General features: G+C 35.5%; 5 protein-coding genes across 5 annotated transcripts; 2 read left to right on the plus strand and 3 right to left on the minus strand.

Moving 5' to 3' along the window:
* Positions 1-1,991: 1,991 nt before the first annotated feature.
* Positions 1,992-8,561, minus strand: LOTGIDRAFT_231422 (hypothetical protein). Its single transcript, XM_009052807.1, has 12 exons — positions 8,543-8,561; positions 8,147-8,189; positions 7,706-7,763; positions 7,340-7,521; positions 6,891-7,045; positions 6,459-6,613; positions 6,035-6,113; positions 5,669-5,822; positions 5,223-5,418; positions 4,664-4,849; positions 3,025-3,216; positions 1,992-2,367 (listed from the first exon to the last, which is right to left on the minus strand). Exons 2-12 carry the CDS (start codon positions 8,177-8,179, stop codon positions 2,186-2,188), a joined length of 1,572 nt encoding a protein of 523 aa, XP_009051055.1. The 5' UTR covers positions 8,180-8,189; positions 8,543-8,561; the 3' UTR covers positions 1,992-2,185.
* Positions 8,562-9,356: 795 nt separating this feature from the next.
* On the minus strand, positions 9,357-10,259 carry LOTGIDRAFT_114551 (hypothetical protein; the record flags this gene model as incomplete). The annotated part of the gene is made up of 1 exon (XM_009052808.1): positions 9,357-10,259. One exon carries the CDS (start codon positions 10,257-10,259, stop codon positions 9,357-9,359), a length of 903 nt encoding a protein of 300 aa, XP_009051056.1.
* Positions 10,260-10,581: 322 nt separating this feature from the next.
* LOTGIDRAFT_231423 (hypothetical protein) lies at positions 10,582-15,724 on the plus strand. Its single transcript, XM_009052809.1, has 8 exons — positions 10,582-10,684; positions 10,962-11,090; positions 11,611-11,723; positions 11,981-12,082; positions 12,469-12,591; positions 14,001-14,039; positions 14,291-14,347; positions 14,931-15,724. Exons 1-8 carry the CDS (start codon positions 10,588-10,590, stop codon positions 15,165-15,167), a joined length of 897 nt encoding a protein of 298 aa, XP_009051057.1. The 5' UTR covers positions 10,582-10,587; the 3' UTR covers positions 15,168-15,724.
* A 455-nt stretch (positions 15,725-16,179) lies between these two features.
* LOTGIDRAFT_159167 (hypothetical protein) lies at positions 16,180-17,325 on the minus strand (the record flags this gene model as incomplete). The annotated part of the gene is made up of 1 exon (XM_009052810.1): positions 16,180-17,325. The coding sequence occupies one exon, from the start codon at positions 17,323-17,325 to the stop codon at positions 16,180-16,182; it is 1,146 nt and encodes a 381-aa protein (XP_009051058.1).
* Positions 17,326-19,808: 2,483 nt separating this feature from the next.
* LOTGIDRAFT_84170 (hypothetical protein) lies at positions 19,809-22,072 on the plus strand (the record flags this gene model as incomplete). The annotated part of the gene is made up of 6 exons (XM_009052628.1): positions 19,809-19,901; positions 20,183-20,299; positions 20,536-20,681; positions 20,818-20,975; positions 21,368-21,539; positions 21,901-22,072. Coding segments are annotated over 6 exons (858 nt in total), but the record flags the coding sequence as incomplete, so codon positions are not given.
* Between the last annotated feature and the right edge of the window lie 1,941 nt (positions 22,073-24,013).

Below are 24,013 nucleotides of genomic sequence, written 5' to 3' on the forward strand. Positions count from 1 at the left end.
TTCATGCTGGGAGATTTTTATACGCCCACATGAAATGGGGGGCGTATATTGCCGTCACCCATGTCAGTCCGTCTGTCCGTCCACAATTGCTCGTAAACACTCTACAAGACAATTCCTGACGGATTTTGATGAAACTTGGCATGAATGTTCGTAATCACCCAAGGATGAACCCTATTGAAAATCAGAAGAATCGAAAAATATTTAGTATAAGTTATTGCCCTTGTTCTTGAAAACACGTTCAATTTGTAGCTTGTAACCACTCTAGAAGGAACAATTCTTGACAGATTTTGATGAAACTTGGTAATATTATTCAGTATCTCCTCAAAAAGTTCAAAAAAAGTATAAAACTGAAGGTTGAATATTTCATACTGGTAATTGTTACTGCACTGCTAAATATTTATTTTCAAAATCAAAGCTGCCAGTGGGCGTATATTACCTTTCCTGGCAAGCTATCTATCAGAGAAATATCAGTTTTCATCTTGAAATGATTCAAAACTTAGTAATCAATTTCATTGTTTTGAAACAAATTGCATTTTAATTATTATCCCATGAAATAATTGTCAGTCAAATAAGAAGTAAATTGGCCTGTAAATAATTATGTCCTATACCAGTAATGTATATATATAACAAAACACTTATATATATAAACTGTATTTGGCACTAGGAGACTACACAATGTGAATATGAGAATTATATAATTGAATAATGAATAAAGGAAGGGTGAAAGCTTTGATAGATTGTGAATGGATGATCTAAGTAGAAAAGAATATCTCATTAATAAACTAAAATTTAAACTCCTACTACTTTGGCACCACACCCAGAAAAGGAATGCAGAAAGCATATTTGTACAGTAATTTACCGGGGGACAGCCTCAAACCACGTAAGGCTCGCCCCATCTCATTTAGCTTTGTCTATTATTCAGGCTGCAGGAACTTTCGTGTTTTTACATTATCCTTGATTAAATATTTGAAGATGGTTTTAGCGTTTCAGTCATTTTATTGGTGAATCACTAAAATCAGATAACTATATATCTTAAAATCAGGATTTGATTTGCTGTGATTATATTGTGTATATAGAATTATATTTATCTTGTAAAAAAAAAGGGAAATGGGTAGAAATACTAAACTAAAATATTTTTTGAAAATGGTCTACTGTGACAACAAAAATTTCACGGCTCCTGTGACAAAAGCTCTAATATATTTCTTCTCCCTGTACATCGGAGTATTAGTTCTGATGTTAAACTCTAGCAACAAATTTGAGATTTTTCTTCCTTAATTTTTAATGGCTTGATAAACTCGAATCAATGTTAGTCTGAATTGTATTTTATGTATACTATCATTATTTTACTATGATTCGTGTAAATTTTGTACAGAAATGAATGCTTTGTTTTCGTAGACTGTAGTTTATATCTCATTAGGATTTTCTCAATCAAATAGAACACCAGGGGCAGAGCCAAGTTTTCGAAAAAAAAAACCTGCAGTAAATGTCTGCATATATACAGAGGCGTATCCAGAGAACCAGAGATGGGGGCTAAAATATAAATGTCTCCCCGAAGGTCCAAAGCCCATCAAAGGGCTTTATACCTTTGAATTGGACGGTTGGCTTTTAAACTAAGCCCTAACTAAAAGAACTACCGGTACATGTTGACAGTAAAAACAATTAAAAAGAATATTTCTGTCGCCTCTGTCCGTCAGTCAATAATTTGCTTGTGAAAGTGTTGTCCCAGTTTTATAGAATTTGGTGTGATGGCTTACATCATTACTGTACTAACACCTGTTCTTGTTAAAAAATCAAGGCTTCCACTGGGTTGAATATTACCTTGCCTGACAAGCTTTTTGTTAAATTCGGCAGACATTTGCCTCATTGGTTTGATAAAGTTACGGCCCTTCATTTATGTCAAAATAGAAACTTAAACGTGTTCGATTTCAATGTCGGTTGTTTGTCGCTTCATCGCTATAGGGATGTTTTTAACTCCAATACTCTGGGTAAGTCCGAGTGTAACATTTATGACCTTCAAGCTACACACGAGTTGAATCACAAGAACTTTAATAAGATTCAAATTTCACAGTGCTTAATAATGTTGCCCTCTGAACTATGGAAATATGATCAACTCGGTGTCTCTAATTAAGATATTGGTTGAATCTATTTTCGTTAAATCATTTTTATTTAACAATTTGAAGCAAGCTCAATTTTGTTCATCGCAATCTGGTATTTCAGTAAAATAATTGCAGACTTTCAATTTCTCATCGAAACCAAGTCCATCTGGACATCTCATCGATAAATAGATACCCGCTTCAGAGCATTGTTTAAACTTCTTGCAGTCTTTTGGATCAGGGACTGGATCTCTGTTGACTGGATCACAGGAGTCTGTAAAAGAAAATATAAAAATCATTGCGCTTCTTGAAAGAATAAAATGATAAAAGCGTACTAGAACAGGTGTATTAACTCCCTGGTCTAGGCTTTCTAAATATATATATATATATATATAATGACAACCAGCACCAACTGATACGATTAGATTAGGATTAGACGCCATGTTTATCATTTGTTTCAGATATTTTTTAGTCTACATACATTCCTACCAAAAGCCCGTAAGCAATGCTGTTATTTTAACCAACCAGAGCGTGTAATGAAAATTCCGTGGATAACAAAAACTAAAGTAGAACGAATTGACAGCCTCTTTGGTTTCCGGTATTCCACAATTCCTTATTAAATTAAGAAACCGGTTTTACAGGACACGCTTCGATAAAAAAAAAATCCTAGAAATGTAGGACGTAAAACTCCATTCATTTAATTTCATTTCACTTTTATTAAAAATACTAACTTCGGTATCGGCCTTTAGTAGAAAACATAGATTCAATGGAAGTCTTGAGTGATGCGGATAATTAAATTTTTTTTTTATGGAGGACGTACAACAGCTCGGAGGCCGACAGATCCGAGTCCAGTTTAGTTTCTCTTGAAAATTAAAAGACAAGGATATTATGTGGGCTATTAAAAAGACCAACATATTTAGTAAGTACTTACCTTCAATTTCACAATTGAGAACACTAGCAGCATCCCACTTCCCTGTCGCCAAGCACTGGACCTGGGCTTTACCCGATAATACTGTATACCCTTCATTACATGTGTAGTCTGCTACATTTGGGTATGTGGTACCACTTGCTGCATTTCCTGTCGACATGGTTCCTTCCGGTAAAATAGCTCCACAATCTCTGGCTGAAAGTAGAATAAGACAAGACCTAAGCATAAGATATAACTCGTTATTAGTTCTATATTAGGCAACTATTATAGTTGGTTTAAAAAGCAACGTATATGGAATGAAGCATGAACAAATGCATAAATCATATCAAACTAAGGAATTCATGACGGTAATAATTCCTCTCTTGACAGTAAACAGGTACCATCACTGTCAGGTATGTATCCCCCACAATGATCCCTCTCTGGACGGTAAACAGGTACCATCACTGCCAGGTCTGTATCCCCCACAATGATCCCTCTCTGGACGGTAAACAGATACCATTACTGCCAGGTCTGTATCCTCCAATGATCCCTCTCTGGACGGTAAACAGGTACCATTACTGCCAGGTCTGTATCCTCCAATGATCCCTCTCTGGACGGTAAACAGGTACCATTACTGCCAGGTCTGTATCCTCCAATGATCCCTCTCTGGACGGTAAACAGGTACCATCACTGCCAGGTCTGTATCCTCCAATGATCCTCTCGGGACGGTAAACAGGTACCATCACTACCAGGTCTGTATCCTCCAATGATCACTCTCTGGACGGTAAACAGGTACCATCACTGCCAGGTCTGTATCCTCCAATGATCCCTCTCTGGACGGTAAACAGGTACCATCACTGCCAGGTCTGTATCCTCCAATGATCCTCTCGGGACGGTAAACAGGTACCATCACTACCAGGTCTGTATCCTCCAATAATCCTCTCTGGACGGTAAACAGGTACCATCACTGCCAGGTCTGTATCCTCCAATGATTCCTCTCTGGACGGTAAACAGGTACCATCACTGCCAGGTCTGTATCCTCCAATGATCCCTCTCTGGACGGTACACAGGTACCATCACTGCCAGGTCTGTATCCTCCAATGATCCCTCTCTGGACGGTACACAGGTACCATCACTGCCAGGTCTGTATCCTCCAATGATCCCTCTCTGGACAGTAAACAGGTACCATCACTGTCCGGTCTGTATCACCCAATGCGAAACAGTCCCAAAAATCCTTGGCTAATGATAAAAAATGAAATGAAGTTTACGTCCTACTTTCTGCACCATATGGGCTAATGGAGACGGGCAACGCCATGCAGTGTGCAATGAGGGAAATTTTGCCAGGACAGTGACATTAGCCTGCTCTTTTTTTATTTCCAACTATCTTAAACGTGCACAGCCTGTAGCACACGGGCCTCGGTTTATAGTCCCATCCGAACGACTAGACGCTTTTTCCATGTCAGCCCCTCTTACCTGCATCACTGACGGGGGGAAACCGGGTTGAAAAATCAAAAGTTTTCATCTCGACCTATGCCGGGATTGAACCCTGGACCTTTTAGGTTAGCGATCAAGCGTCTAACTCACTGAGCCACCGCGGCTCCTTGGCTAATGATAAAGGACAGTGAATAAGTTTTAGAGTAGTCTACATGACCAACATACTTACCCACACAATTGAGAACACTAGCAGCATCCCACTTCCCTGTCGTCAAGCACTGGATCTGGGCTTTACCCGTTGACGTTGTATATCCTTCATTACAGGTGTAGTCTGCTACATTTGGGTATGTGGTACCACTTGCTGCATTTCCTGTCGACATGGTTCCTTCCGGTAAAACAGCTCCACAATCTTTGGCTGAAAGAAGAATAAGACAAGAACTAAGCATAAGATATATCTTTTTCCAACTATCTAGTATCTTGTGAAAACCAGCAAGAGAACCACATCAAGTCAAATATAGGAATATACCCTGATGTAAGAATTATTTATATAACTTGCAAATATTCAAAATTCACGAATTGGTATCATAATGTCTAGGTAAGAAAAGTTAAGCTTGGTAAAGAAGTAATATTGTACTTTCAGAGGAGGAAGTAATTGTACAGATGCTTACAATAATAACCTCCAGCTTATAACTGACATGAATAGGCCCTTGTATCGCTGAAGTGTAGTTTAAATAGTTATTGCACTATAACTAAATACACGAAAGATTGGTGTCATTCTAGAAACTCACGTGGGCATGTTATGTCGGGAACAGTCCAAATTCCATCAGCACCACAAGTAGATATAGCAACACCACTTTTATCATAACCATCATTACAAATAAACGAACAGGTGTCTTGATATTTATTGTTACCAGTACATTGTTCTAATTGAATATTTGGGATGACAAACGAAGTCACAGGACCACAAACAGTTTCACAGGATGTCTAGAATATAAAACGGAGGACAATAAGTTTTAGGTAATCAGACCATATAAATACCGTTTCAAAGTCTTAAGGCTGTAAATGGAAATAGCTACCAAATGGATTTCCAGGTCGTCAGAGTCACTGTACACCCCCCATCCCCCCAAAAAAATAAAACATGGAATTAGGTCAACTTCATTTCAACTACCAAATAAAAATCTTAAATACAGTTGCGGTTGAAAAATATGTCAAAAAAAGTTCGGCAGTTACTTACACCTTCACAGTTTGGAGAACACAAGGTTACATTACAATCAAAGGCCAAATTTCCACTGTTGGCTAAATGGAATGCAAAGAAATATGGGCTTCTAAATGTTTTACCAGTTGTTACAAAACCATCTGCTCGGTCAAATATAAACCCATCACCACATCTAAAAAGCAGAATAACAATAATAATTTAGATCAGGTTGGGGATCTTTATCGAGCATTGAACGAATCAGGAGAGCTGAATGGGCTGTAGAAATGTTATGACAAAAATCTACTCTACGATAGATTATTTCGGTTCCAGACAAAACATTCAAGTAGATCCGATTGAAAACATTCATAAATCATACTGCAAGTTCAGATTATAAAACATACTGACCCGGCTGTTAAAACTGCGTAACGTTCTCCATCGTCTGAAATCGCATCACAACTTACTGGTTTCAATCCCACATTTTGCTCTAAAAGAAAAATATTCTTTGATAAAACCAATACAATATCAGTCCATATATTCCATTTTTAATCGTTTATAATAACTGTTTGTTATTACCCCTTTCATCTATTGTCCCTCTTAATCTCTATATTGTTTCTTGTTGGTATATATTTTGTTATGTTTTATTCTATTGCCACTACATCTGATGACGACACGTGTATATTGTGTTGAAAAGTTATGTGCCAAACCCTATTAAAGAAGTGTGTTATATTCCATAATATTGTCTTGTGTTTTTGTTATATATAATAACTGCACGGACAAAAACCTTGTCATTATAAAACCAGGACCAGTAGGTAAACCGAATTCAACTTACGAGCACCAGTATATGAGCCGAATAAGGAATATCTTCTATCGAAAGCAATCGAGCCGACAGCATCTTGATCGTCGACTGTTTGAATACTTAAAGATAAATCAGCTTTTGGAACTGATGCACCAACGAAAGTTTGTTTTTCTATGTAGGCTTGTGGTCTGAAAAATATGTTAATATTTCATTACAAATGACCTGGATAGGTAAAGTACTAGATGGGAAACATCGTCTAGCCATAGATGGCGTTGGTAGAATGGTGAAGGGACAACGTCAAAAGTTGTAACCTAGGAGGATTTGACTATATTCGTTCAGGTGACAGTAGGTTAGTTTAAATACCGTTCAGTGAAAAAGGATTAAGACAAAATTAATTATTAAAATTTCCATTGCTATATAACACAAGCAATGACTTCAGTACAGTCTTAAGATGAGAAAACCTACCCATCTCTTATAGAATGTTGACCACTGTCATCTTTACCATGATCAGAATAAGTACACACTACAGTAACCAGTTTAGTTTTGGTCAGAATCAAACCATCCAATTCACCGTAATGTACCTCTACCTCAATGTCAAAATTATCAGACCCATCTTTTTCCTAAAATATACCATACTTGTCATTATTACAATGGTGATTTTTGACAGATTGACATGAGGATCAGTGCCGTTTCTAGGAAACATTAGGCGAGGAACCCGAGAAGGGGCCACAAAAAAGGGGCACAAGGTATTCTTTCACTATGCAAAATATAACCAATTTGAAAGTGTGGAGTGGGATAGGGGGGTGGGGGGTGGACTCAAAGCCTGGTGCTGTAACTATTAGAAATGCAAGATATCATTCTAAGACAGTTGTCAACTCCGCTGACATTTGGTACATTAGTTTATGGTCACTAACGTTTAATTCACAGAGGTTATCACGAGTTGTTAAGGTTGCTGGTAGAGTGTAATGTACAGAATCTGTGGTAATAAACGACTTTTCACCATTTTTACATTTAGCAATAGCCGATATATCTACGTCTGTCAGGATATTTAATACTGCACTGTTCGCTGCTTGATTAGCCCCACAGTCGACAGTCACTGAAAATAAAGCGTAATTTTAGAGAAAACCCTTGCAAGCAGATTCCATTGAAATTTGAAGGCGTTTTGAGATAAGATTCTTGTGAAGAATGTCTCAGACAAAGCCTACACAAGTCCCTAGACAAATCAAAATTAGAATGCATATAGGATTTGGCAGTTAAGGTCCTTCGGTTTCGATACTTACCATCTATTATACTGTTATCTTCTTTGACTAAAGAGAAACTTTCGATTCCTACTACAATCTGTAAAAACAAAATGGTTGGAAAAAGGGGTCAATTTCTTCCATTATCCTCGTGATAAATTAATGTTAAAAAATGATACAAATATCTAGGCCCTCATTTCCTGCACAAATTTAACAAGCTTGATCTAAACAGGTATCTCGTACATTCAATTCATTCTAATTTGAGTTATTCATGGGCTTTACAAATAAAGTAATGTTGCAAATATTGTCGCATATGCAAATGAATTCATATGCATTCTAGTATATTCTATTCCCTACCAGACGGCCCCAGAATTAGCTCGTTTTCATTCTAAACATGGCCAAGGCCGTCCAGATCTTGTTCGTAACCATACCAAATACAGATACCGATGCATGTCATGCTTTCAAATATAAACATAAACTTACAGCAAGAAGAAAGAATGGAAATAATCCTGTCATTTTAAATCAACTGCAAGATAAAATGTCAACATAAATACCATACGAAACGGTGTATGGACATTTTAATGCAAGTACCATGCGTAGTTTCGTATGCATAATCACAAGAGTCAAAACGGACTTGCAGCAGACGAATTTCTTTATCGACAAAATTTCATACCGCCATAAAAAAACGTGGTGGAACATAATGCGAAGGGGCGCCAAACTCATTTGCATGAAGTGCATGACTTCCAAATTCATGTTAATCGAAACATCTATAAGCGTCCATCGCCTAGCAATCCATTTCATATAGTAATATTTTCTAGTAAGAATACTTCATGTTGATACCTGTCTACAATATAGGAATATAAAATAATCGTATCTTACCTTCCTCACAGCCAACTATTCTCGCAATACTGTCAGTTTCTATCGCACAGTTTTATAGGCCACTGTCGTAAAAGCACGTGCAGATCAATAGTGAATTATCGTCTTGTTACCTACGTTACGTTAGTCCGAATTATTCTTACTTTTCTTGGTTTTTCTTTACATATCTGTCCTGCACATAACAAGGATGTTAAGCACCAATACGTATTCCTCATGGTTCACGACAGGATATTGTTATACGGGACATGCCTGCCAGTCTGCTATCTTACCAATGTGGACCAATGGCCGGGGTTGGGGGTAGGGAGGGGGAAGGGGTATTTTTTTCATTTTGGAATCCAATGGTTTTTACTGTTATAAAATACTAATATAATACCCAAACACGAAAGAGTAAAGTACAAATTTGCAGAACAGGAGTAATATTATTATGCTTTTATCTTGAAATTTTAGGCAAAATGAGATCAGTCTAACATTATTTTCATTATGGAGTCTTCAATGGCGGAGCCACCCGCAGTGCCGAAAGCAAGTTCTTTGGGCAAAAATTTCATAACTAGGTAAGAAATTCCTGATAGCTGAATTCTGTGGCGACGCTAGAGTACAAATAGGCTTAATTCATAAGGCGGCAACTCCGTGGAGGCGTCTTGTCGTAAGTCTCTAATGGAGCGTCTGGGAGGATTCTCGAAAATTGAATTGATTTGGAGCATTCTGACACATATTTTGGGGCAAAACATATAAAAATCATATCTTTTTAATTTGTTAAAAAAAAAGTAGGGGTACAATGGATTTGCAAACCATTTAGGTGGTTTAGCCACTGGATGAATCAGAAGTTGACAATGTTTTCTGTAGGTACAGACATTTCTTTCAGTATTTTAGAGATATCCTGAGTAAAGTTACTAGATCCACACACAAACACTTTGTAATTCCCTTCAGCTACTATTTCACCATCCAGAAGATCTTTGGAAATTTTTCCCGTGTAAATCTCAAACCCGTATAAATCATTCTGAGAATTCTCCGTGGAATTTATGGCAAAAGTCACAGAAAAATTCCAGAAACCATTCCATTGATTCAGGTGTTTTTTAAGTAATATTTCATTTGCTGTTGAACATCCAAATATCAATCTAATTCTGACTTCATCTGCCTCATCAGCCAATATGGAGGATATAAGGGCTACAAAGGGGGTGATTCCAGTCCCCATGCAAATCAAGTATAACCGTTCATAAGAATTCCTTTTATATAATATTCCATTAAAGGGTCCACGCATTTCAACTTGTGTGCCCACTTTCCATTGTCGAATCGATCGACTCATTTTGCCATAATCATAAACCTTAATAAGGATTTCAAAATGGCCCTGAGAATCTATTGTTATAGGAGAATATTGCCGAGTTATTGGCTGACCGTGTTCATCTATACATCTAATAATCACATGTTGTCCATGAGCCAGGCCCAGCGTTTTTGAATTCGGTATCTTAAACCTGAATATGAAAACATTCGGAATGTCTTCATCAACTGATGCAATTTCAAATTTTCGATATGCTTCTTCCAGAAGCAATGGTCCTTGCTCGTCTGGTTCTTCCTGGCCCTGCAAAATGCGTTCGCATTCCTTTTCCCAGATTTTTACTTCGGATTCATAAATGTCAAAGACACATGGTACACATCCATTTCCACAGCAGTCAGTCTCGAGTGGTTTTTCTGGTTTCAGTGGTAGATTGGCGTCAGAATCCATTTGTGACTTTTCGAGGATGGTTTGACTAATGTCCGATTTGGTCATATTTGAAAACAGGGGAGATAACTTATTGTTACAATTGGATTAGCAATTTCCACTATTTAGCACGATTTAAGCTAAATTCTGCATATTATGGACTAAATTCCATTTCCAAATTATAAAATATTGTCATGGAAATGTTCATAGCAATTTGATTAAATTTTTCTTCAACATTTCACTTCTTAAAAAAAAACCAATAAACACAGAACATACACAATCGAGCACAACACGGGAGACAACTCAAACATTATTTCTCGCACCTTACACCACTTCCGGGTAATTTGTCAACATGGCTCCTGTCGATCAGTTCACTGTGTATTTAGTTACAGCTGGAATTGTTGGATTTATCCTGCTTATTGTCACATTGATTAACAAATTTAGCCCAGGTGAGTGCCCGAACTGAGAGTAATATTAATTTTTTCCCCATCAATGACTGGTACAGCGAAGTCTAGATGAGCCAGCTGTTAACAGATTTTCACCTACGCTTTGGCTTCAATTTATTTTCTATCACCATCTATGACATTAAGTGTATTTTTAATCAAAATTTGTCAGAATTAACCGTTTTAATATGATGATCAATGAATTTCATATTGATTTAGATCTATAAAATCATTTTTGATGATTAATAGCATCAAGTTATTGTTTTGAAATTTAATTTCATAGATTCAAAAAAGAAGAAAGAGGGAGATGGTGCACCAGCAAGAAGACCTGCACCAGTTAACACAGATGCTCCTGCAGCTGCCAGACACCGTGCTGGGAGGAGACAGAGAATGGTAGCAAGGGAAGAACCAGGTATGAAGGCTACACATTGTTGAGCTATTACTACAAGCTTCGTTTTAATAGCCACCTGTCTTGTATCACTGAAGTTTTTAAAATCAATTATTTAATTGGTTTGTTTGCTACACAGTTTCAATCAAGACGGTCTGATGTACAATGTGAAAATAACTCAAAAGAATTCTTGATAGTGTTATTATTTTAGCTTCACAGATGAAATAACCGAAAGCGAACATTTTTGTTATGATGTAAATTATGGAGAGTTGCTCAAATATTTCAGACTGAGGAAAGTTGCTCAAATATTTCAGACAGAAAAGTGTTAAGACTTTAGCTCTGCCAGTTAAAATCAGGTGTCAAATGTATCATAGATGCTGCTTGACATATATTGAAACAAACAAAAAATACTCTTGTGGTTTTTTTTTTCTGTTTTGTTTAAAAAAATCAACTATATTAAGGTTTTAAGTGCATTTAAGGTTATTCATTAGTGTTTTAAAAAGATTGTACAAGATTTATTTTGTATTTTTATTTTTTTTAACAGAGGAAGAAGAAGAAGAAGATATTTTCGCTGATTTTGCTCAACCAGAGAAAAAAGTTGGTGCGAAGAAGTTGAAAAAACTTCAGGAAAAAGCTGATAAAAGAGCTGCAAGGGAGGTAAGTAGGAATCTGATCTCCAAAATATTTCTTTTATATATTCAGGGAATCAAATGAGATTTACTAGCTTGGATATGCATTGTTAAATATTTACTTTTCTGGCCACATTTTACAGTAGTTATGCAGGCTGAAATAGGTCAGTTGTCCGAAGATCTGATAGCATGAAACTCTGAGTAACAACATGTTATTTAGAGTCTGTTTTAATATTTCTACATTGTTTTTTGTATTGTTTTGCCGTTATTTTTTTCAATTTTCAGGCAGAATTTGAAGAAAGGAGAGAAAGGAAGGAAAGGGAAGCTGAAGAAGAAGAGAAAAGGAAGGAAAGAGAGGTCAGACAGAAGGAAGAAGATGCCATTGAGGTAACACAGGTCTATTTCTGGTTTTAAGCACTTAGCAGGGGAACTTTTGAATGGATTGTCGTATAAGAAGTGTTTCTTGCTTATTATGAAATGCAAACAACAGACAAGGTTATCAGGCTTTCACATACCAATGATGATTATAACTTCTGGTTTGCTTCATTGTGTTTATAGCATGCATTCTAAATGGATAACTTGTGGGAAATACAGGATTGCTTGTGGGAAATATAACCCATATTAGATATATTCACACAAATGATGAACTGACTGACAGTGAATTTTAAGGATTTGAAAGGATGAATCTGAGATTTCAGGAACAAAACGTTTTATATTGTGTTTCAGTTTTGTTTGTAAATTTTAAATTACCGATACGTGTATTATTTTTTTAGGCTGAAAGGTTGAAGAAAGAAAAAGAAGAGCAAGAAAAAAGGGAGCATGAAGAATATTTGAAATTAAAGGAGATGTTTAGCGTAGATGAGGAGGGTGAAAATGAAGCAGATGTTGATTTAGATGTAAATATTCAGTTTAATTCTTTGTATTACAGAGTGAAAGCCAACCCAGGCCGAATCTGTGGCATCAAACTTTTTCTTACCTGAAAGAGGATTCGAACCCACAGCACCTATTCAGTAAGCAGATGAAATCCAACTTGATAACTTGTTATGCCCTATTCTGTCCATTTGTTGACTTTTATGAATCTGGACGCATCTTCTGAAAGTATTGTTAATGGGAAATACAAATCACGACAAGGATACTGAGCTGGTGAAAGATGAAGCTCAATATGCTCACTTCGTATCACTGACAAATATTATCAGGATTCCTCAGAGGCTTTTCTAAATTTGTTATAACATTGGGAACATTTAAAGCATCAATTTGCACCATTCCAATTTCAATCAGACGTCATCAATCACTTAGTTGCAGGAACCATGGTATCAATGTCCCCGATACACAGTCATAAATTTAGGATACCTCTTTACCATCTCATACTATATATACTGTATACCAAGACTATAGATACTGTATACCAAGACTATAGATACTGTATACCAAGACTATAGATACTGTATACCAAGTCTATAGATACTGTATACCAAGACTATAGATACTGTATACCAAGACTATAGATACTGTATACCAAGACTATAGATACTGTATACCAAGACTATAGATACTGTATACCAAGACTATAGATACTGTATACCAAGACTATAGATACTGTATACCAAGACTATAGATACTGTATACCAAGACTATAGATACTGTATACCAAGACTATAGATACTGTATACCAAGACTATAGATACTGTATACCAAGTCTATAGATACTGTATACCAAGTCTATAGATACTGTATACCAAGACTATATATACTGTATACCAAGACTATAGATACTGTATACCAAGACTATAGATACTGTATACCAAGACTATAGATACTGTATACCAAGACTATAGATACTGTATACCAAGACTATAGATACTGTATACCAAGACTATAGATACTGTATACCAAGACTATATATACTGTATACCAAGACTATAGATACTGTATACCAAGACTATAGATACTGTATACCAAGTCTATAGATACTGTATACCAAGACTATAGATACTGTATACCAAGACTATAGATACTGTATACCAAGACTATAGATACTGTATACCAAGACTATATATACTGTATACCAAGACTATAGATACTGTATACCAAGACTATAGATACTGTATACCAAGACTATAGATACTGTATACCAAGACTATAGATACTGTATACCAAGACTATAGATACTGTATACCAAGACTATAGATACTGTATACCAAGACTATACATATTGTGTACTGGCAATGCCATATCCATTTTTGCAAGTCTTTTTTTACAGTGGATATAATGATAAATAATAATAATAATAATTTTTTTTTTTCAGTCTCAATCATTACTACAAGAATTTATACAATATATAAAAGTAAGTAGTTCTCCAATCCTGGTGATATTTTTAGTATGAATAGAGTATTTTATCAGTGTTTTTCTACCTCAAAGACAATGTGCAGCTCATGGATATGTTTAAACTACACGAAATATGCTTGGCTCCCAATATATAATCTATTGTTCAATTTCAATGTAAAATAGAAATGGCATTTGAATAGGATTTTTTTCTTGTATTGAACATGTCAACATGAAATATTTATTTATGAAAATATCTGGAATATATTTTAGGATATGAAAGTTGTAATGTTAGAAGATTTAGCAGCACATTTTAAAATAAAAACACAGGTAAGTTACTTGCTTGTCTTATCCCTACTACAACAGTATATACCAGTCATGTTTGATTTGAGCTCCAATATGGCGAGCCCCCGTATTCAGAGTTTTTAAGACTTAATTATGGTGTCCATCTAATTAGCAGTTGGTAAAAAACCTGAGGTAAGGGAATCAATGTGTGGCTGAGAAATTGTTAGGGCTTCAATCCTTTTGAATCTGAATATATCTTATAACAACTAATATAAATATATTTAATAAACAAGCTCATATAATTATGTCGATCTGTGTAATTCCTTGATGAGGAAAACTAAGTCAAAACAAACCACTTTTATAGTTTAAAAAACTTACGTCCCATTTTCAAATGTAACCCTTTTTTTTGCTTATAGATATGAATACATGTATATACCTTTTGGATATCAAATCATTCATCAGGACAGCTTAGCTAAAAAAATTACACTACTGGTTGTGCTAAAGGAACATGAAGGTATATATAATATACTACTGGAGCTAAAAGGCACATGAGCTAAAGCAATCTGTTATAATTTGGAGAAGGGGCTTCCCCTTTAATCTACTTAGAAAATCTTATTATTTATTACAGGATTGTATACAGAGGGTACAAGAGTTACAATCCTCTGGGGAACTGACAGGCGTTATAGATGATCGAGGAAAGTTTATTTATATCACACGAGAGGAGCTGGAAGACGTGGCTAAATATATAAAACAACATGGCCGAGTGTCGATCACAGATCTGGCTAAGTCAAGTAATAGACTGATAAACCTTAATCCTGATAATCAACAAACTCATAAACAAATGATGGAAACCATAGCCGCTTGAGAATGAAATAAAAATGGCTGATTTTACGCCAATATTCTTAGGAAAACTGCAAAGGAATAAATATGAGGCAATGGGAAAAAGTAGAAAAGGTCTTCATTTTACGTCATTTAATTTATTCTTCTTAAGAGCAGTCTGTGGAAGCCATTGCAACTTGTTTTACTCTCTGAAGTGAGTGAGAGTGTATTTTTTAATATCTTTTAGTAAATAGTAATTTCAAGATGACGGCTAATCCTCTGATTTCTTTAAGTTAAGATGATGGATACCTTAGTGTTTTGAAAATCACCGATTTATGCCGCAGCACTTTGCTTTTGAGGGAATTTCAGGACCCTTCAATGACAGTTTATTTCACTTTTATTGAAATTAAGAGTGCAGTGCCAATTTCTCTAAATATTTTATTATGGAAGTTAAAGTAATGTACTTTATTTTGGATGTCTTCCTATGAAGAATTCACTTTGAATTGGGGCCTGTTTTTTTTTTAATACTGGTAACTGTTTTACATGGTATACTGTGTTAAATGTATATTTTAGATATTTTGTTAATAAAATGGTTCTTGGTTATTGTTCTCTCATTGTGTAATGGTGGGCTCATGTTGACATGTGATTCAAAGCATGCCATTGGATTTGTGACAGTGGACATGAGACAGGGAAGTTGTTCAGAAATTGAACAGCTGGATGTTATTTACACCATAATTTCTCAAATTACGATAAAAAAACACGATATTTCATAAATAATAAATTTTAAATAAACATGAAGAGATTTCAATATGTGAAACACTTTGGCTGTATTTGCTATCCAATCAAATCGCTGCATTTAAGAACATACGTATTACATTAAAGGTGGACTAATTGGCTGTATTTTTTGGGGTACAATCCAATCAAATCCCTGCATTCTGTAACATAGGAGTAATGACTATTGCAGTCGAGGTATAAAACGCTTGGCATTAGGAAGATGAGCACAATATGAGCTTTAGTAAAAACCCTCTGACACCAGAGTTAGTGATAACTTTGTCATTCTACCTTCTTTTAACCAGCACCCATTCAGCATCGGTCATGCGTGAATCCCTTCCTCGAAATTCATCGAACTCTGTTCTTCGTCTTGGTTCCTGCTCGAAGCCACGACCTCGAACGAAATCTTGATCATAATCTTTTCTCTTTGGCTTAAATTCGTCATTACTGTTCCTTGGTTGGCGTTTATAATCATCGTGGTCGTACGGATGTCTGTCGTCAAAGTGGCGCCTATCATCCTCTTCGTACGACCTGGGTCCTCGAATCGGCCGATCATCATCGCGATGTGGGGAGGCATAGATATGATACTCTCCATTTTCAACAGAGATTTTGATATCTGTTTCAGGATATCTTCCATAAGTTCGTTTTAACTCTCGACGTAATATTTCGGGTAATTGTTTGAAATTTCCTGTAATACTGTCCACATGAACTGTTGTCATTTTTCCGAATTCCAGTTTTCCAGCAATTGAGAAATTGTCATCCGGCGACGAACGAACTGGTTGGGCCATAGCTGGAGGAGCAGCTCCATATGTTGGTTGTGAGTAGGAAGTGCGGTTGAACTCGGGAGGCGGGTAGTTAGGTGGAGGTGGTGGGTAGTTCGGAGGGGGCGGTGGAAACGAACCGGGTACAGGTGGTGGGACTAGGGGTGCAGCCAACATATTGGTGGGGTTAAATGGGTTAAACTGGTTCATCATGGCTGCCATGAAGGAGTTGGGATCTGGTGGAGGGTATTGTGGTGCGGTAGCTGCAGCCCTAGGATCTGTGTACGCACTGGCGTAAGGGTTGTAACCAGATGGTTGCGGGTATGTTGGTTGTTGCGGAACCGTTGGATACTGAGTTGATGGTTGTGGCACAGTCTGTGGCGGGGGTTGCGGTGCATATTGAGTCGTTTGTGGTTGTGAAACGTATTGCGGCTGCGTTTGTGGAACGTATTGTGTTACCTGTTGCGGTTGCGACACGTACGTGTTGGGTTGTTGCTGGGGAACGTATTGTATCGGAGGCTGTTGTGGTTGCTTTATCAAAGAAGATGTATTGTAGTCCATCATGCTTGATATGCTGTTGTTGAACTTTAAACTTCTACCACCGTAAGCGTTCAATGGTGGAACGTCCAAAACTGGCCGTTTGCCATACTTAGTAGAAACAACTGCGTCCATCTTGAGATTCAACTGATATGTATATGTAAGACGCTTTTCCACACCAAGAGATGTATAAGTCGAAGAGAACCAAATCCAAAAATTGAAAAATAGCCGAAATTTAGCTATAACAGCATGTGAAACAAAAATGTAGTAGGCTTTTCTTTGGCGTTTTAATCTTTTGAGTCGGGTTGAGTTATGTAATAGCAGGACTATGCAGGACTAAACACTTATTTTAAATCCATTGAAATTTGCTCTAAACCAACATGTTTTACTATCAAAATGATGTTTAGTCCCACAAATTTCTTATTCTAATCCATCGGAACTCAAAATAAAAAAATTCACATTGTAACACATGGGCCTAAGGATCGACAGAGCACATTCTTTTTCAACAAAATCCAAGTAATATCTAGCTAGTAAATATTAAGTTAAATCCAGTGTCACATAACCCTTATAAAGTCATGAAAACAAAAGTAAATCTTTCACATATCGTTTACAATCACTTCCAAAATCCAGAAATCACAAATATTGAATTCCATTTTCCATCAAACTAATAATCACAATTTGACGGTTAAAAGGTGTGTGAACATTAATTTTCTATACCTTCACATGTTGGAAGTTTGTTTAACATAGATAGGTAACCAAAACACTCGAGAAAAAATGTATTACTATAGGGTCTATACATAGCATACACGACGTATCTCCCTTTTATTTTCAATTCACCTCATTCATTTCGTCAAGTCAAAATTCAATAACCAATAATTTAGGCCACTACAAATACGTTGTTTGTTTTCATCTGTCATTGAGCTCATCATTGTTGATTTCAAAACTGCGATTATCAGAGAAGGCAAAACAATGAAAATGTAATGTCCAGTCCATTCAACAGAATCGATTCTCTGTACCTGGCGGAAGTGCCGACATGCTTAGTTTCCAAGCAGTTACTGTCAACTCACCCAGTGACGGAGCCAGGTTTACGTCCGAGAGGGGTTGTGGTGGGAGGGATTGACCAAATTTCTAACCTAGTTATGAGATTTTTGCCCGAAAATAAGGTATCTTTGTTTTGCAATAGGCCACCTCGAACGTTACCCTTATATATCGACTTCTATCGCCTTTGCCACAATATGTCCTTTACCATTGTGTCTCGTATAACAAAGACCAAGCTAAAGAAAATCAAATTATCAATTCTTTTCATTTCTTTTATGACATATCAATATCTTCAGACGATAACAATTTTTGAGTAGGCAAGTCAGGTCCGGCGAGTCCAAACATGCTCACGAATTTAATTACCCGGTTGGCCTATAAAAACACATCAAATGTTATTCTGTTCATTCGAAAATCAGTATCAAACAGTAAGTCTAGGCCAAATACCAGGCTAATACAAAAAAAAATAATAGACTAGATCGTTTTATTAGGCATGGTCACTAAATATTTCTCGTGTGAAATGATTATAACCAAAAATGAACACTCATTATATTCTAGCCTAAATTTATGCCTTACATCATCAAGGGTAATATGTTCAAGTCTATTTTTGTGTAAAAAAAATCCCCCCCCCCCCCTCCCCCAAAAAACACAGGAGCGCATCCCTTTAAAATCGAAGCAGACGTCTACTTCCGGTAAATAAGCCACGGTACAAATTATAAGAAAAAAAAAAGGTTCAAATTGGTTTAAATAAAATACGAGCTTTTCTAATCTGTAATAATGAAAGATTGTAGATAAATATATTCCAAGCATGATCCTTGATATTTCAAGAATAATTTTTCTCGACATTATTTTTCTTCTGTTGCTACGTCGGTCCTACCGGATTTACCGAAGGGAGGTCACTCGGTACTCTTCACATTTGTTTTTATTTACAGAGGCAAAACAAGGCAAGTTTTGTGGTGTTTATGATTGTTGTTGAACTATGTTTCTTTCTAGTTTGATCGTCAAGTAATAATAGATCAGAAATTTTATCTATTTTTTTCACAATTTAATCCAAGTAGTTTGGTTTTTATCAATTTGTGGTCATAAACTTTCTCCTCGTCCACGACTCACTCAGTGAATTCAATCTGATCTGGATCACTCTCACTCACAGTCTTTTTAGTTGTTTTTTCGTTGATTGGAGAGGTCATTGTTATTGTGGTGATTTGAAAAACGATCATCTCTTTTTCCCCTTTTCTTCTAAACGTTGGTTTATGTAGCTAATAAATAGTCCTTTCGACATCAGCTTTGAACCAGAATAATTAGATGGTCCCTTTAATTTCATTTTATAACTAGATCCAAAACTGTACTGGTAGCCAATTCATGAAAACAACTGCAAGAATTGCATAGAAGTTCGTCTGTAACCCTCCATTTAAATGTTACAAAATAACTTATTGATGTTTCAGATATCTGAAAGCTAGGAAATGGAATTGCCACAAGAACTCACATCTGAAAAAGTTAAGTTTTCTAGAGAAAACAAGATATTAAATGGTATAGCACAAGAAACAAGTGGGGATTCAAATTTAAGTCAATTGACAGAAGATGAACTTTTAGAAAAAGTTGAAGAAGTGTTGCATGGAAAGATTAAAAATGGTGAAAAGACAGCCTATTTTCAGTTGGGTTTATTTTATTTAGAACAGGTAGGTAGGTTTGATATTTTCTTTTTTTATAAATACTTTGAAAACTGATTTCTTTTCTTTCTTCAATTTTGATCAGACATATAAATCTAGAGCTGCTGGGAACAAACTTGAGTTACCGGTATGGTAATGGTATGATTAATGATGCAATAGTAAGGGCTACATAGGAGTTAACAATATTTATAGGAAAGGGCTGTGATAAAACTCTCAAATTATTCCTTATTTCTTATAAATTCTCAATGCTTTTAAATCTCTTCTGCTCATATTATATATTGTTTTTATAGGAGATATATAATGATAAAGCCCTACAATGTTTTAAAGAGTCTAAAGATTTTGATAACCAGTCTTTATATCAGTATGGTGTTATGTTATATGATGGTATAGGCTGTGAGCCACAAACTGTAAGTATTATAGATTAATACTAAATTCATTTATAGATAATAATGTTTTACATTTTACATGATGTATTGATGATCGTTGGTTTTAATTTCAGTCGGCCCGGAAAGTCTGAGGACTTGGTATAATTCATCTTTCCTCATTAATCCAGTCGACTCAGCTGTAAATGAGTAAGCTTATAACCTGAGAAAGATTCATGCAAAGAGTTTTGGCCTGTTTCAATTTATTTTGTCTTTTTCAGACTGAAGGTATGGAATGTTTATTGAAAGTTGCCTCATGTAAATCTAAATCTGTAAAACATTTATTACCAGCCTTGCAGTACAATATAGGTAGAGCTTATTTCCAAGGCTTCGGGGTCAAAAGACAATCAGATGCAGAAGCTGAAAAGTAAGTAAAAAGTTGCCTTTTTTTTTACAAAAAAACAGCAAAATATATCGTTTGCTTGCCAAATATATCAATTATCAAAATCAAATGAAAGTATTATATCCATAAGAACATAAATTTATCTTTCTCGTTGTTTTAGATGGTGGTTACTAGCTGCAGATGATGGTAATCCTAAAGGCAGTGTTAAAGCTCAAAGTTCATTGGGAATGTTCTATTCACGAGAGGAAACTTTAGATTTAAAGAAAGCCTTTTTCTGGCACTCAGAGGCTTGTGGTAATGGCAGCCTGGAATCACAAGGTATGCTTTTGCCATATAACACACAAGATCAACTTTAGATTTTTTGGACAGGTGCTCCTCCATCCTCAGGCTCTCACACTTATGGATGAATGCTTGCACTGACATACCACAACAGTTGTGGAAAGCCACAGTCTTGTTCTGGACTAAGTTTATTGATTGAGCATGTAAAAAAGTCTGTTGTTTATTTAGTATTTTCATGAGTTTCAAACGTCTTAAAGCTATTCTAATTTGCAATTGAATTAGACATCTTAGAATAAGATTTGTTAATTTCACTCCGCCAAGCTGTTTATGGGTGTTTTCATTCATCCGAAGTAGGCCTACCTGAAGACACTCTGCAATTGGATTAGTCAACTTGGCATAGGATTCATTTATTAGTATTTTAATTTAATAAGGTGCTCTGGGTGTTATGTATGAAAATGGTATTGGTTGTAAGAAAGATCCTGACTCTGGTTATATATGTTTAAAAGAAGCATCTGACCGAGGCAATGTGTATGCTATGGGTAATCTCATAGCTCACTATTACAGACGAAAATTGTTTTCAAAATCTGGCGCTCTAGCTTTAAGGTTAGTTTTTAGGTCACAATTCAGAGCAGTTGACGCCAGTCTATTGATGCTTTGACAGTTTCTTCTTTCTTTCGTTAAGAGTATGTGGATTAATGAAGAAGGATTATTTTATCCAAGATTTTAATAGCATGTTCACTTCTACTTGGCTGCGCTTGCAATTCCCAATGTTCACAGTTCACAATTCCTGTCGTCACTATTAGTATTTAGTGTTCACTGTTTGCATTTTCCATGTTCACCGGTCACAGTTCCCATGTTCAGTATTCATATTTACAATGTTCACAATTCCAATTGCCCATGTTCACATCATATTTTCTGTGTTCACTATTCACATTGCTGATGTTCACTGATGATCATGTTGTAGAGTAGCTCAGCTCAATGGTAAAGACATACCTATCCTAGCTAAAGAAACTGAATGTTTGCCTGCATTTATCTGTAAGGGTATCTCCATGGCTTGTTTTTATTTGGCACGATCACATGTAGCAGGACTTGGTGTCAACGTGGATCAGGAGGAAGCCAAGAAATATTACTCAAAGGTATATGTATTGTTGGAAATTTGGCAATTTTTTCATAGTTTTGCTTGTATGTTGATTTAGTCTCATTAGCACAAAGGGTTAATTGTCAAGTTTTAAATATTCTTTTTTTTGGCAAAATTTAGATTTCTTTTGTATTAATTGTACGGAGTCTAATAAGGACATGGAGTTTGATGTTTATTTGATAAACTAAGGATAGCAAGATAAATCTTTTCGAAGGCTGAGAAAAAAATTTCAAATATTTCAACCTGGTTTCGCTGGTTGATGATTTATATGAGAGGCTGACATGATAAAGCCACTTTTTCTGCAGGAGATGAAAAAACTCTTTCATTCCAAGTACTTTGTCTTTTGGGAAAAATCGGATATAACTGAAAAAAAAAGAAAGTCAAGGAGTATTTTTTTTAAAGAATTTTTTTTTTTCAGTCCTTTGAATTTGATCCTGATACTTGTGCCAGATTACAAAACATTACTACCCATGGTACTATATAGAATCCTGAAACTATGTGAATTATAAAATGAAAACAATGTCTTTTTACGAATCATGAATCTGAAATCAATTATGTTACTAAAATGTGCTTCTTCTACGTCATTTGTTTATGTTTTACCATTTATATTCAATTTTTGTAAATTTCAATATTTCTAAGAGATTTATTTCATGCAATTTCTAAGATACCAATTATGATTTTACTTAATCCATGATTAATGATTAATCCATTGTCAAATCATAGACTTGTTCATGTAATACTATTTCTATAACAATTAGTTTTTCTGATTTTATACACAGCATCACCTTGCCTGCCAAGTTATCTTTCCTTGTATTGTATAGTTCTGAACTCAGTCATTGTATATCACAATTATTTTATCAAATTAACTATTAATTAAGATTAATGAGCTTTGATAATAAGCTTGTTTATATAAAATCATGTATTTAATCTTGCTATGTTTATATCTATATTTCTAAAGTTGTATTAATAGTAAAGGAGTTATATTTAGCCAATCACATTAAGTTTTTGAGGTTGGTTTAAACTCTTTTCATTTTCTTAAGGTTTTTGTTACATTTATATTTTTCTAGTCCTGTTTTTATATTAGGAAAATCTTTATCATGAAATCTGATTTTGTGTAAATGATGGACCAAATAGCTGATTACTGTTGAAGGGGTTGGCTGGGAAGTGTTTAAGGATTGTCAGCAGCTATTGGATGGGAACGGCCTGCATGGTTCTGAGAGTGAAGAAATGATTAACCCTTCTTTACATGTAGCCCCAGATAAAAATAAAGACCATTAAGTTATGAAAACTTCAGAAAAATCATCTAGAATTATTGAACTGAAAATACATTCCTTTTTATATGGTTGATTTTTTTTATTAAAGATGTACTAACTGTGATATTTTTTGTAATAAACTCATTACATTGTTTTATTTGTATCTATCTGTACAGTCTTATATAGACATAGCTATCACTCCTCCCCTTTTGTTTTTGTATTGTAAAACCATGGAAATAGAATGTCTGTGGTCACAAAAGAGGTGTAAGGATTACTTTGTATTCTCCCTGTGCAGGCGTTTTCTGAATGAGCCAAAATAAATTTTGTCCAAGACAAAGAACAATGAATGGGCATTAGGATTACAAATTTGACTATTAATTACTTTTGATCGAAAATTTAGTGAGATGGAGATGGTCCTATCAATTGCAATATAATGGCTTCAAACTTCATCCTTATAATTACATCCATTTTGAATGTTGAATGTTACGAGAAGCACTATATTGGTAATATTTCTACCAGCACACTGTATGAAGCTGTCCTTTTCTGTATAATTTCAATCCCGATCAGTACTGCCAAGACCCTATGTTATATCAATTTTTAACTGTTGTCTGAATTTGTTCTGATTGTCCTCCCTTGTAAAGCTCTCTAGCAAAGGAGATACGTTTCGCGGGAAAGAAAGTGAAAGT

This window comes from Lottia gigantea, assembly GCF_000327385.1.
Source record: "Lottia gigantea unplaced genomic scaffold LOTGIsca_19, whole genome shotgun sequence".
In the NCBI taxonomy this organism is placed as follows: domain Eukaryota; kingdom Metazoa; phylum Mollusca; class Gastropoda; family Lottiidae; genus Lottia; species Lottia gigantea.